Source organism: Danio aesculapii, chromosome 9 (assembly GCF_903798145.1).
Source record: "Danio aesculapii chromosome 9, fDanAes4.1, whole genome shotgun sequence".
NCBI classification, from domain to species: domain Eukaryota; kingdom Metazoa; phylum Chordata; class Actinopteri; order Cypriniformes; family Danionidae; genus Danio; species Danio aesculapii.
This window is the reverse complement of record NC_079443.1, coordinates 44,370,114-44,384,448: the sequence shown is the minus strand read 5'-3', so window position 1 is coordinate 44,384,448 and position 14,335 is coordinate 44,370,114. Positions and strand designations below refer to the sequence as shown.

Below are 14,335 nucleotides of genomic sequence, written 5' to 3'. Positions count from 1 at the left end.
TAACGACATTGTGTGTGACTCATCGTTGCTACTCCACAATAAATACATCAAATATTCCTTGGTAAAGTTCTTCCTGTAGTATTTCTCTCAAACGTTACGTGAGATCTGTTTCCTTCATGTCTGTCACTGCTGTTTATCTGAGGCAGAGATTGTGGCACACTGACAGGCACGTGGAAGCGGTGGGCGGGGAGAACTAGCATTAAAGGCACAGTACACAAAAACAATGTGTTCAGGGCAGAAAATCCAATACTCTAAAAGGTTTGATAAATAAATAAATAAAATGATTGGTGTTTTGAGCTGAAACTTTACAGACACATTCTGGAAACAACAAAGACTTGTATTAAATCTGGAAAAATGGATAAACTAGGTGCACTTTTAATGCTGCATTTAAGGTGGCTCAAATGAAGCGGCGTGAGTTGTCGTGCATTTCACGCGCAGTGTTACCACATATGCCGGATGTTTTTTTTTTTTTTTTAAACTGCCAAAATGCACAAAAAATGCCCAAAATTTGAATATCAAGATTTAATTTATTTTTAATTTATTTATATCTATAAGAACCTAGTTACTTAAACTGTCATCCTTTTAATCATACAGCAACCGACACCAGCAGTCACAGAACCACATGTAACTGAATCAAATCAAAACACTGCCCCCTCTCACCCACACACAGCACTAAATATTGTGTAGATTACACCACCTATTAGAGTATATTTTACTTTTGAAATGTGGTATAAATTTGTCCTGTTTGGCATTTTAAATTGTTTTGAACAGAAGGTGCTGCTTGTTAATCAGACAACACTTCTATGTATGTTCTTGCTGTCGATTGTGGGGAAAAATGATCAATAAAAGTGTCATGATAAACCACTGAGAGTTTAACTGCAGGTGCTGTGTGCATCAGTTTAGTCTGCCTGTCTCATCATTTTGCAATATACAAAAATGGTGAATATCATCTCATCCCATTGAATATCATCTCAAACATGCATGGTCTTAAAGTTTTAAAATGTCTCTAATTTCAAAAACAAAATTTTAGGCCTTAAAAAGTCACTTAAATTTACTAAAATATTGTCTTGTAGGTCTTAAATCATTTTAAACAGGTCTTAATTTTCCCTTGATTATGTAAAGTTAGCCAATCGATCCAACACACATCACCAGCAAGAGTTTTTAAAGTTATGTTGAAAAATATTTATGTTTACAACTTTTTTTTTTTTTTTTTGCTGGGCCATTAAAAAATCTGTAGCATTTAACACAAAATAAGTCTGAAAGTTTATTTTTCATGGTTTTAAAAAGGTCTTAAAGTCTTAAATTTAACCTGGTAAAACCTGCAGAAAGCCTGCATCTAGAGATTGAAATATATTGCAGTGTGTAGCTACAGTACATCACCCTGCCTTTGTGTCTGTTTTCTCAGTGTTTTGTTTTTAACTGCAGGTCTTTTCATTTTTTCCTCTTTTAGGTCTTTGAAAAATTCACAAAAGAATCCACATCTCTTCTGGATGAGCTTATCGTTATCAATGAAAATGAGAAGGGAACCCAGGCAGAGAAGGACAGGTATTTTATGTCTCATTATCTCCAGACAAGAGCTCTTAATTATCACTGCTGCTTCAAGAGCCACCGTTTTTCTATGAGTTATTAGTGAATATTAAAGGTGTAATTAAAATGTTGTTTGAATCTGCCAAACAATGAATTTTTGCTGCGAAATCAAACTGTTTAATTTAATGTCTTTACAGGAAAATACTTAGTAACAACAAAACATTTTTTGATACATTTCATAGGTCTTCAGAGAGCAATATTCTGCCTTCATTTGATCCTGAAACGGTCCTTCAAACTGGTGAGTCTCGATCTGTTCTTCCTCTGTTCATATGCATGTTCGCTTTAAATGTAGTTAAAAAAAATTGGGATCTTTTGGAAAAACTGTCTGGAAAATCAGATTTTGGTTTGGGGATTTTCACTGCAATGTTGCCTCCAGCATGTGATGTCAACGCTGAAGCTGTTTTTCCAGCTGGTGTGTGACTCCATTCTGTTTTATTGGTGGGGTAGAGCTAAGAAGTTGGCTTTAGTGCTGTTTAACACTCTAAAGTGATTTCACAGCTTTTGTATTTGAAGTTAAATCTAGTTTGTAAAGTATGTTGATTCTACCCTTGTGAGGTCTCTTACGCTCTGCCCTGTACTAAAGAACTCGAGTCCCCAGTGTAAGGGACTCGCATTAAACGTTTATGCTTCAACTAAGTAGTTACAGACAGGATTGTGCAGCATTTATTTGAGAATTTAGTTTTTTATGTTTCTATTTGAATTAAAGTCATAATGAAACCAAAATATACTCCACTATTTTAAGTGGATGTAAGCCAAGATAGAGAAAATAGACAATCTCAATCTTAACTTCCATTTCATTACGACTTTAAACTTTACTTAATTATTTGCTTGCATTTTTTTTGTGTTTAAATTTATAGTTCGTCTAAAAATAATAAAAATTGTCGTTAATTTCTTACCCCCATGTCATTCCAAACCCCTGAGACCTCTGTTCTTCTTAAAGATATGAGGATATTTTTTGATGAAATGTGAGAGCTCTCTCATCCTCAAACCAATCCATGTGTCATCAGCCGTGTTTGGGAAAGTTACGTTTGAAAGTAATACATTACAATATTGATTTACTCTCCAAAAAAAGTAACTTGCTGCGTTACTTTTTATGGAAAGTAATGCGTTACTTTACTTCTTACCTTTTACCTTTTCTCTTTCAGAACTTGCATGTTTTTTTTTCTTCTTTTTAAATAGAGGACAGACCCCCTAGCTTTTCGCGATTGCGCGATCGCTGAATCTAACGCAAAATCAACAAAAAGTCGGCAATTTTTGCAATCCTGCAAATTTTGATAAAGTACAAAATAATCGCAAAAAACATAAATAATCTCATAAAACCTCAAATTCCTAACCATATAATCAAAATATGTTTATTTCAGTTTGCAATTAATTGTTTCATATGACTTATAGATGTTGCATACGCAGCACACGTGATGTATTGGAGTGTCTCTGAAAAAATGACGTCTCATCTGTGCCCTCACGGTCATTACATTACATGGAATGGGGGGCGGGGGAGTTTTCAGCTTGTGCAGTAAGCAGACGCAGATGAAGCATGAGGGATTTACATGTGAAGTCATAGCAAAGATGAGACATCCTGTAGTGCGATTTAGGCATTTTGTGCGTTTGATGCGCTTCAGACTGCAAAAGAAAGTTGGAGCAAGTGGAGAAATGGAACAGACAGGTGGAGATGAGATTGATTCAAGGCTTTGACGGCTGCTCGATGATACCGAATTGAAGGACATTATTAGTGCTTTACATATATGGCTGGTATTATGATGTGCATCAAATCGATAAGTGATTTCCCTGCATTTATAAACACAGAGAGAAAACGCTTCCCTGCCATTGACTAGTTTTACGGCAATCCGTGTTTTAGGTGTATTATGGTAGGGAAAGTCCTAACGCATCTCCTATGTGTGACAGGATGCCGGATGCTCCGTGGAGTGAAATCTGAGAGAAAGTAAGATCGTGGATAAAAATAAGAGTATTACAACCTTCCTTTGGCTTAATCCCTAACATTTTTGATCTTGTCTTAACAAGAGACCAAAATAAAGAAGCTTTATTTTTATGATTTGTGTCATTGTCATTGTTTCTGATTGCACACATAACATAGTAGGATACCTAATATGGTAAATACATATAATTTTGTACTTTTTTTTTTATTATTGCAAATTTTTGGGAATAGCAGCCACTAAATCAGTCATTTTTATCGCAAATATCACATTAAAAATCGTGAAAAACTGGGGTGTCTGAGAGGAGCTCTGCAATTAACTACACACAGTGTATAACCTCTATTTACCTTAAAAAACACATCAAATAATAATAATTTAGGATAATTTAGTTATCTAATTATATATAATTAATATATAATTTAGAGTCCAGAGCTTTACATGCTGTATATACAGATTAATGAAAGTTTATAGCAATGTGTTTGTTATTAGTGAAGTAAAATGAGCATTGAGACAATCCCTTTTTACTTGTCTTCCCTGCATTCAGAACAATGAGAATACCTCCAGTGCCGAAATGTAAGGCTCTGCCTTTTTGGTTTCTGTTTGTTTCTGCAGTGAGAAAATTCTTTCTTTGAGTGCTTGATTAAATGTTAATTTTAATTCAGCAATTTTTTTCAAAACCCAATTAACAAAGGTAAAAAGTAACCCACATATTATTTAAAGTAACGCATTACTTTACTCCTTACTTAGAAAAGTAATATTATTACATAACTTGTGTTACTTGTAATGCGGTACCCCCAACACTGGTCAAGAGTGGTTCAATTCATCTTTATTTCTATAGCGATTTGTCGATTGTGTCAGTCTGGTTTTCTCAATTCAAGTTCAGTTTAGTTCAATTCAGTGTAATGTAAATGTCACTGCTGAGAGGCAAAACACTCAAGACTATCGATGCCCAATTCAAATGTTATGATGCTACAAAAATACTTTTGTGCACAAAAAAAAATAATAATACCGTTTAGCTTCAAGTTTTTTTTTTTTAATTATTATTTATTTATCAAAATTAACTACTTTATTCACCTTTTAACTTCAACATCTTTATATTTTTTTATCTTCTATTGCTGTCTATGTGGAATCGTAGAGCTGTTAATGGATGTTAACTAAAGTATATTTAATTTGTGTACCAAAGATGAACAAAGGTCTTACAGGTTTGGAACAACATGAGGTTAATGTTAACTTTTCATTTTTCATCTATTTAAAACAAGTAAAATAAATAAATAAAATTTAATTTACAAATTTCTAGCACCATTTGATTTCTGCAATGTGGAAAATGCAGACAAGTTTGTGGAAACCAGAGAATTAAAATGGAATTTACTGTGTAACATAGGGCTGGGCCGATTAACAATGTTATATTTAGTCACAATAAAATTTATGTTGAAAACGATGAAAAGCTCTGGACTTTTTTTTTTTTACACTATATTGATCTATAAGCCAATCACACAGCAGAAATGTGCCACAATGGGAATCTAGAAGTGTGTTAATATTAGAGATGCACCGAATCGGCCACCGAAAATAGGTTAAGCTATTTAATGGACCCTCTCATTTTTGTGGCTTCAGTCATTGTTGGTATGCTCTTTTAAATCTGGAAGCATTTACAACTGATATCGAAATATATATCCTCATTGTTCAATATGGAAAAAAAAAATAATCGAGAATGCATTTTTGCTATATCACCCAGCACTAGTGTAACATGAAATGTCACATAATTTGGGTAATTATGGATGAATAAATAAAAATGCACTGTACCAATCCTTAATCTAATTGTGATATGAACTGTGAATGTTAAACTGCAAAAAGACAATGTTAATGTGAAGACTACACGCCATGCCTGTCTGTGTGAATGAATGGCATGGTTGCTTTTAATATGGACTTACTCGAGCACATGTGAAGTTAATGTTTTCAGTATTCAATTCAATTCATCTTTATTTCTATAGTGCTTTTACAATGTAGATTGTGTCAAAGCAGCTTAACATAGAAGCTTACAGTAAATTGAAACCGTGTCAGTCCAGTTTTCATAGTTGAAGTTCAGTTTAGTTCAGTTCAGTGTGGTTTTATTTTCATTGCTGAAAGTCCAAAACACTGAAGAGAAAATACATCAATATGCAGCTCCACAAGTCCCAAACCAAGCAAGCCATTATCTGCTCCCTTACTATATGTTGAGCTGCTGAGTTTCAGCTGCAGCTTTACAAAATTCTAGTAATGCAATTCCTTGTTTACATTGATGCATTTCTGCATGCTTCCATTTTGTTGTTGCTACTGATTAGCAACTTATTAAATTCCCCTCCTGCATTACAATTCAAAATACCAATTTAAGACCCTTAAGGGCCTTTCAAATCTTATTTACATTCACAAATATGAGTGAGTGGGTTGAATAGCATCATATTCTGAATGAATTATGAATTTTACTTTGGTTAGCGTCACTAATGCAATTGTGACACAATTTGTTGTTGCTTATTCTGTATTTGGTTCACATGCATAATATGAAAAAACTGACTTGATGTATTTATGTAACATTGTGTAAATGAATAATTTTATGATGGCACAATTGACAGATGGGCTATCACATTAGCATTCATCACTTTCTTCCTGCTTGATATGTGGCTTATGAAACACTGCGTTGCCGTTCACTTGGATTCTTTGCTAAACATTAATTTCATCTTTTGTTTTGTTCCTCTGTCACAGGACACGAGCTGCTCTCTGAGCTCCAGCAGAGGCGTTTCAATGGCTCTGAGGGTGGAGGAGGTGGAGGAACCGCTTGGTCACCCATGGACGATGAGCTGCTCGCTCAGCCTCAGGTGATGAAGCTCCTGGACTCTCTGAGGGAGCAGTACACAAAGTATCAGGAAGTCTGTCGGCAGCGCAGCAAACGCTCTCAGCTAGAGGAAATCCAGACCAAGGTCATGCAGGTAAAACACAGGGGGGATTTTTAGGAGTAGTACATCAAAACAAGCCTTTGAGAAAATTGGCTTGTGTTGTATTAAAATGTCCTTAGGTTACTTCAGGTGCTTTTTACCAGTCAGCCATACTTGTTCTCTTGGTTTAAATTTAGTAATTAAAACATTTCCAGCTAATGTTAATGTGTGCTTTTAGTGACAGGTGGTCTAATTTATAAAAATCTGTGTGAAAACCCTTCTGAAAAGTGAATTTACCCCAGAATAAATGTAAATGTTATTATTGATTTCTTTTATGATGGTCCATTTAAGTTAAATGCATAGAGTTTACTTGGAACTGTCCACATTCTTCTGTCAAGTTTTTTTATGGATCACACTTTTGCGTGGGAAGTGCACAATACAAACGTTTTTTTCAAAACGAGTGGAAATGTGCATCTGTGTTTTATTAAACATTATTTATTAAACCCCCCCCCCCTAATTTGAAAAGAGCCAGGAAAGTGGATAAGTCCGGCTTTGTTTAGGTGGGAGTGTGGAGTGGTGAAAGAGGGAAGGGTTTACATGAAAAGAGGAGTTTCAGTAAATGCACTCGCTGATTTTTACAGAGGCAACACAAATACAGACGCAGAGGAGAAAGACAGTGACTATGTTTACATGAAAATCAGTAATGGAATTATTTGCTTTTATCTGAGTAAGACAATAATATGATTAAAGTGTTTATATGAGTTGCTTTTTGAATGTTCCTTTCATGATCCTGTTTTACATGTCATAGCACATAATTCGATTAAAATCATTGCATCATTGCCATGCTATCCACAATTCCTCTAGAGTTTCATGTAATTTCGGGTGTTTCGTTTTTAATATGTCGACTTTAACTGCAGTTTAGCACCTTTACTGTCATTCAGGAACATTTCATGTATACCCCCATGACAAATGAGATATTGAATGCAAGGAACTGTTGGAAGAGTGTTGTTTCAATGGAATTTTTGATACTGCACACAGATCTTTTGTTAGATGCAGAGACTCGGTAGGTGCAAACAATAACGTCAAATAGGTGTGTAAAGACTATACTGTCATAAAATATGGTGAAATATGGTGAAAATCATACTCGGCGAAAATCCTACAATACAGTAATAGTTTGATTAAGGTGTTTACATCTTTACATTCGGAGAGCAGCATTTACAGTGGATCTTTCAGTCCATAATATTGAAGTGATATTAAGGTACTGTAAACTCGCTCAACTAACTAAATCATTTTGACTACGGGATGTCCTTAAAAAGTGAAAGAGTACTGCTGACAATACTAACTAACTTTGCCATTTGAATAAACAAAGAACTTTGATCACACACTTACCAAATCCTTAGAGACAGGACAATCAACAAGAACTGGAGCTGCGTCTTTTTTAAAAGGTGGCAAAATCCGGGTTTCACCAATTCCAGATGCGAAAAGCTCTCTGGTAAAAAATGTACCTTACAGACATATTTTTGTTACGTGTTAGCAGACCACTGTAATCTACAAATGTGGGTCCACATGTGAGCTGTGGTCTCATCGCGGGGAAATGGAAACAAAATCTTCATTGTGGCACATTTATAAACGCAACACTGACGACCCATGTCTCAGAATAATTCTTCTTCTTCCGCTTGTTTTAATTACGGTTGGCAACACAATGTGGCATCTCTCTGCCGTCTGAACACAGTAACAGGTCTTCGAAGCTAGATCATGCATATTAATGAAGTTGCGCTGATTGGTTGGAACCAAGTCTTTCTCATGAATTAATGATAAACTCGGACATCACATTTTACCGACCGGTATATGCATCCAGTCTCCATGCTGGAATTTACACAATGATCTTATGGCCGTGACGTAGCTTCAACATTTATTTTCAAACCTTGCTTGAAATAAAGTTAAAAACAACAAATTTTCACTTTTTTGTAAAATATACGTGTCTTAATTGTGTTTTCAGCAGAGTGGGACACATATATGACTGTCAACATCTCAAGAAATGTGTTTTGGTGTTTTGTGACCCTTTAATGACATCCCTGATCAGTTCAGAATACAAGTACAATTGATTGAGTGGGAAAGCTAGCAAATTAAAAGTGTGTGTGTGTGACACAGCAGTCATAAACCATGTGTGCTTTCTCACAACATGTCCCACAATCTCATGTTAGTTCTGTAGGTGTACTTTTTGTGGCTTTTTGCATGAATATGACCGTGTGTGTGTTGAGTATGAAAGCAATCTGATCAAATGTGTTTTAACTACCTTTAAAATCGGTTAAATTTGGACAAGCTCAATTAAATTTACGGTGTACTTACCGAACCGTGCCTGGGCATGTTTGACCTCCAAACCATGCTTCGTTTGACTAGTGTGAGTGCTCAATCGCACTCAGGCTCAGTTCAAGGCAACCATGCTTTGAGTAAGTACAAGTACCTTAGATCTACTTTGCACTGGAATTTAGCATTTGTGGCCACTTTGACCACCTTTTAGAGGGGTTGAAAATGCACATCAATGCCAGGTTTAAGTCTTGCCAAATATATTTGAGACTTGTCTTTGTGCTGTGATCTTTTCACAGACTCAACGCAGGATGTTGTAAAGTGTGAGGGATTTAAATATTATCCGTGAACCATTTTGGTTTTTGATAGTTTGCTAAATATTATTCAGATTTCAAAAAGTAAGCATTACACGTAGGTGTATGTTCAGACTGTGGCTGCGCTGTGGACCAAATCAGCAGTTTTTAGAGCAGTTTTTAGTGGTGTTCCGCACCGTGCAGTTTCAATCTTTCCATAAAAATGATTAGTCACTACAGTCTTCTTGGAATGATTACAAAATGCACTCCCACAAAAATCTCCCTGAGAATCTGATTACCGTAGAGAATCACTGGTAGGAGTATTGTGCCAGTCGTACATCTATATACTGTGCTTTTTGCACACTTCATTATTTGATATTCATTGATTTAGATTAGATTTTTGTATCAGGTGTTTTTTGTTTTGTTTTTAAAATGGACAAATTGACATATTATAAAAACCCCAAATTTTGCTGGCAAAGAATCATGGCTTCCATATAAATATTAAGCAGCACTGTAACTGTTTACAACATGGTTGGTAATCAGAAATGTTTCTTGAGCAGCATGTAATCCGCCTATTGGAATGATTTGTAAAAGTGTGAATGATTAGAGTGACCTTTCTTTGAATCACAGGAATAAATTACATTTTGTAAGAGTCTAAATTATCATATGCATTTGTTTATATGGCAAAACTTGTCTTTTTCACCCAAGAAGGTCCATACTGGGTCCAAAGGCAGATAAGGATAAGATCTGTGTGCACTTTAAGGGGTTTTACAATGTGGTCACATGTTGATTATTCAGTTTGAATGTCTCAGTATTTGGGCTTTGGTCACATGGTCAAGAAAGATACAAAATAGCTGGTAAACTTTGCTCCGTCTCTTTTTCTGCTCTGCGCTTTCCAGCTTTGCTTCTCTCCTGTTCTGGAGTTTATCTTCTCTGGCTGTACTGCTCTTAGGCTTTCTTTGAGGCCCACTTTACTCTCTTTGTGTCTCTCTCCCCCTGTCTCTCATCCTTCTTCTGGTAACTTTATTTTTACATTTAGGCTGGGTACAATTATTATCATATGTTTTATCATTTCATATTTTATCATTTCAGACAGTTATTTGTAACTAATTCAGCTGTAGCCATAGAGAATTATTGTCATTAAATCATTTTTATTATCAAGTATTTGTGAATTACTTTTGATTTAACATCAACATTTAATTGCTCCATATTATAATACAATACATTCACATAATAACAACGCTCTCCCACATGTTCAGCTATTAATACTGCCCTTATTTCCGTTTTTGACATAAGATTGCAGAAGATTGGTTTAACTAGAAATGTACAGTTTTTCTTTACCATCATGCTGATAACTTTTTAGTCACTCGGCAGAACTAGAGTTCAAACCGCTGTAGTTAAAATTCATTCTTACAATTTGAATAGATTAAAATGGAAAGCAGCAGTTGTTGTAAATTGTTATATTGCACATTATCACTATTTTCACAGTGTTTTAGATTAAATAAATACAGCCTTGCTGAGCAGGACAGATTTTATTTTCAGCTGTAGAACTTTTTAATATGGTGTTACTTTTGTTTATGGTCTTCTATTAATATGCAGGGTTTAAAACTTCTTGAAAGTACTTAAAAGTGCTTGAATTTCAGACATATGGATTCAAGGGCTGGAAAGTACTTAAACTTTAAATTCAAGCACTTTCAAGAACCTACGTTTGTTTATGTTGTTATTTCAATAATTGTACTGCTTTCAAAAAATCTATAAAAAAAAAAATCTGAAGTTCTTCATTTAAAAATATTACATTTAAATCTTGCACAAGAACTATGGCCACGTTTACACTGTCAGGTCTTGATGCCCAACTCCCATTTGTTGCCTATATCTGTTTTTTTTTTGCCTGTCTGTTTACATGTTCTTTTAATTGTTACCCATATCTGACTCATGTGTTTACACCGTACAATTTACGACGTCACACATGCGTAAAGGCGGTTTCTAGCATCTGTGCCACACTAGCCATGATAGAAGAACTTGTCTTGCTTTTAGCTCTGCGAAATATGCGAAGTTCACCCAACTTTAAAATTATTTTGATGACGAGGAGGAAGAAAAGGGCCATCATCGCAGCTTGCGAATATGGTTTACAAATGGTGTCCTGCACCATTCAGAGGAATTTGTGTGTATGAGAGAGATCTCAGGTCTAATGGGAGCAAATCGTGGGGCTTAAATGTGTTGGCAGAGAAGCTGACTAAAACTTACTCAGAGAAACGTTGCTGTCAAACACAAGGTTTGCAAAGAAATTTCATGTTTCCTTGTAGTATTTTGTAGTATTTTCTAAACACAGTAATTTATTTTGATACTTGTTGTGGCTGTTGAATTTTGGAGTATATTTTGATACATGTAAAACTGAGGTATTTGGTATTTTATTTTAAAATACATTTCAATGTCTTTTTGCCCATCCCTGACTGCAATAAAAATAGTGATTATATTTAGATTTTATTACATTTTTTGCTTGTATCCACTTATGTGGCACCATGTGTACATAGAAAGGATATTTGAACTTTTATTGTGAGACATTTTATTATGAGATATATTGGTTTCATATTAATATTTGTATAATTTCATGTAGTACTCTAACAAATGATGTCTACGTAATTTCAGACTTCGTTTTATCCAGATTCAGCAAATGCACAGTTCAGGTCAAGTAAGGTAATTGTGAAATTAGAAGTTGTTTATCGTATGGAAGTCAGATTCACTCCTGTCAGATGAAATAAAACATCTGTTTCCATGGTGATTCACGACATTGGGAGGTGCATCTAAAAAAATAGTATGGCCTACTTATCCTCTGTGAAAAATTGTGCAGGGAAGAGGGAGATCATTTGTAAGCCGCAGTGCCTGAAGCAATTACAGATAGGAAGCCTTGCAAGCTAAGCAGCGATTCTTAAAAAGTTCAGTCACTTCAGCATTAGATAAATTAATGACTTCACAAAGCAGGTTCACTTGCTGCTGTTTCAGATTTTTATTTGATCCCCCAGGTTTGTAGAGCTACAAAAGTTAAATTAATTTAGTTGTAATTCCCATTTTTAACTTTCAAATTGAGCTTGAGCGTTCAAATCAAGCAAGTTATTTAAACGTTTACTTCACCTGTCTATTTTTTTATTATTATACTTTTTCTTGTTGTTTGAAAAAGGAGTCATAGATTTTTAAAAATTGATAATGAAGTTATAGAAAGATTGTTTGCAATTAAGTTTTTTTGGTGTTGGATCATAAAATTAATTGGAAACTGCAAATAAATAATGTGATCAAAATGTGCAAAAACTGTAGCAATAGGGTATTAAGCAAGATTTATCCTGGACAATAACTCAATGTATTTATTGTATAATAATGTTGCCATATACGTGTGATTGTGTTAAAATTTGGGGAATACACATAAATCTAACTTGCGATCCTTATGTACAATACAAAAAAATATAATTAGAATGATAGAAAATGTGGGGTATTTGGAGCATACAAATCCTTTATTTTTTTTAATTCAAGATACTTAAGTTTAATGATTTGGTTTAATTTAAAACAGTAGAATTTCTGTTTAAAGCTAGGATTAAATTACTTCAGAAATGCTTACAAACTTTTTTTTGAAGAAAGACAAGAGGGATATAATCTGAGAGAAAAACAGTCTTAGGAGGTTGAAAACAAGGACAAGTTTAAAGTTTGTGTATGTCTGTATGTGATGTGAAACTATGGAACAGTCTAGGACAGATTCTCAAACAATGTCAGGATATTAATCAATTTAAAAGTTGTATAAATATATGTTATTAAAGAAAAATAATGATTAATAGAGGTGATTGAAACGACCAAAATGAGAATGGTATGATGACATTTCAATTAATGTCTGTTTGTAATACTTTGTATTTTTTAGGGTCTATGTTATAAAAAATAAATGTACAAATGCAATCAAACGTATGTCAAAGAAACTTGATTTACAGTGGTAAAGGAACTTCATTTGGAAAAACACATTAAAATCTTGAATTGGGTGTCGCATGACCCAGATTTTAAACCTGGAACTATGGATAATAGATTTAAACAATGGGTATATTTAGGAATCTCTTCATTTTGTACAATTATGAAAGATGGCAGAATGGAATGCTTCCAAACTTTAAAAGATTAGTTTGGTCTTTTAAACCAAGATCCATTTAGATATTTACAGTTGCGAGACTATTATATAAAAGAAATACTGGATGAAGACTGGAACAACCATCTTGTTCAGATTTTCATTCAGACATACAAGAAAAGTATGACTAAAGCAATTTATATAGAGCAAGAAGTTATTCTAGAGGACTCTCAACAGACTATATTAGATTAAAATGGGAAAATGAAATGGGCATTATTCTGAATCAAGACCAATGGGTTAAAATATGTGCTGTGCCACACACCTCAACAAGCTCAAGAATGTGGCGTAAGTTTTGTTGGAAAAACTTAATTAGATTTTTTTATTACACCAAAAATTAAATCATTACAATCGGGGACTACTCATCCTTGTTGGAGGAACTGTGGGGTAAAAGAGGCACATCATGCGCATATATTCTGGCAGTGCTCAAGAATTAACAGTTTTTGGGAAATGGTGCACTCCGCTATCAATGATATTTTTGATCTTCATATTCCTAGATCATTTGAAGTACTTTATCTGGGAGATACTCCTATTAAAGGAGATATCCATTTAAGATATTTTTGGCATCAAGTAAAAAGCTATAACCCGGAAATGGTATAAAGAAGACCCACCAACTAAAGATGAATGGTTCAAAATTATAGCTGAAGTTGAGGAAATAGAAAAAATGACACATGCACTTCAATTACAATTAGAGATCTTTGAAAAGAAATGGAGTGAATGGCCTGCTTTCTCCACAACGACAGTATAATTATTTATAATTGAACATTTACTTAATTCTAGAGGTTATGCATCATTATGAAAATATGTTTGGCAACCTTTTATTATATTTTATTTTATACTTATTTTATTTATTTGTTTATTTTGATGAGGTTAATTTAATATTTTTATATATGTATGTAAATGGATATACATGTGTGGATTGGATGTATTTGCCTATATACGTATACATGTATGTATATTTATGTATATATGTATTATTATTATTTTTTTTGTCAAAGATGCCAAAAGAATTAAATATGTCTCATGTAAAAAGAAGATATAAGTTATAGTAATAAACAAATAATGTGTGTGGTAATAGGGTGGGAAAATAATAAGCTTGTGCTTCATCCCGCTCCATGTTGAAATGTTTTTTTTTTTTTTTTGTTAGTGTTTTAAAGAATT

At 34.1% G+C, this 14,335-nt stretch overlaps 1 protein-coding gene across 1 annotated transcript in view; it reads left to right on the top strand.

The window, feature by feature from the left end:
• sestd1 (SEC14 and spectrin domains 1) overlaps window positions 1–14,335 on the top strand; it is a 70,282-nt gene that overhangs the window by 36,207 nt on the left and 19,740 nt on the right. Inside the window, exons 8-10 of the mRNA XM_056465828.1 lie at window positions 1,451–1,545; window positions 1,770–1,825; window positions 6,255–6,478. Coding sequence (XP_056321803.1) covers window positions 1,451–1,545; window positions 1,770–1,825; window positions 6,255–6,478 — 375 coding nt within the window. The remainder of the gene's footprint in view (window positions 1–1,450; window positions 1,546–1,769; window positions 1,826–6,254; window positions 6,479–14,335) is intronic.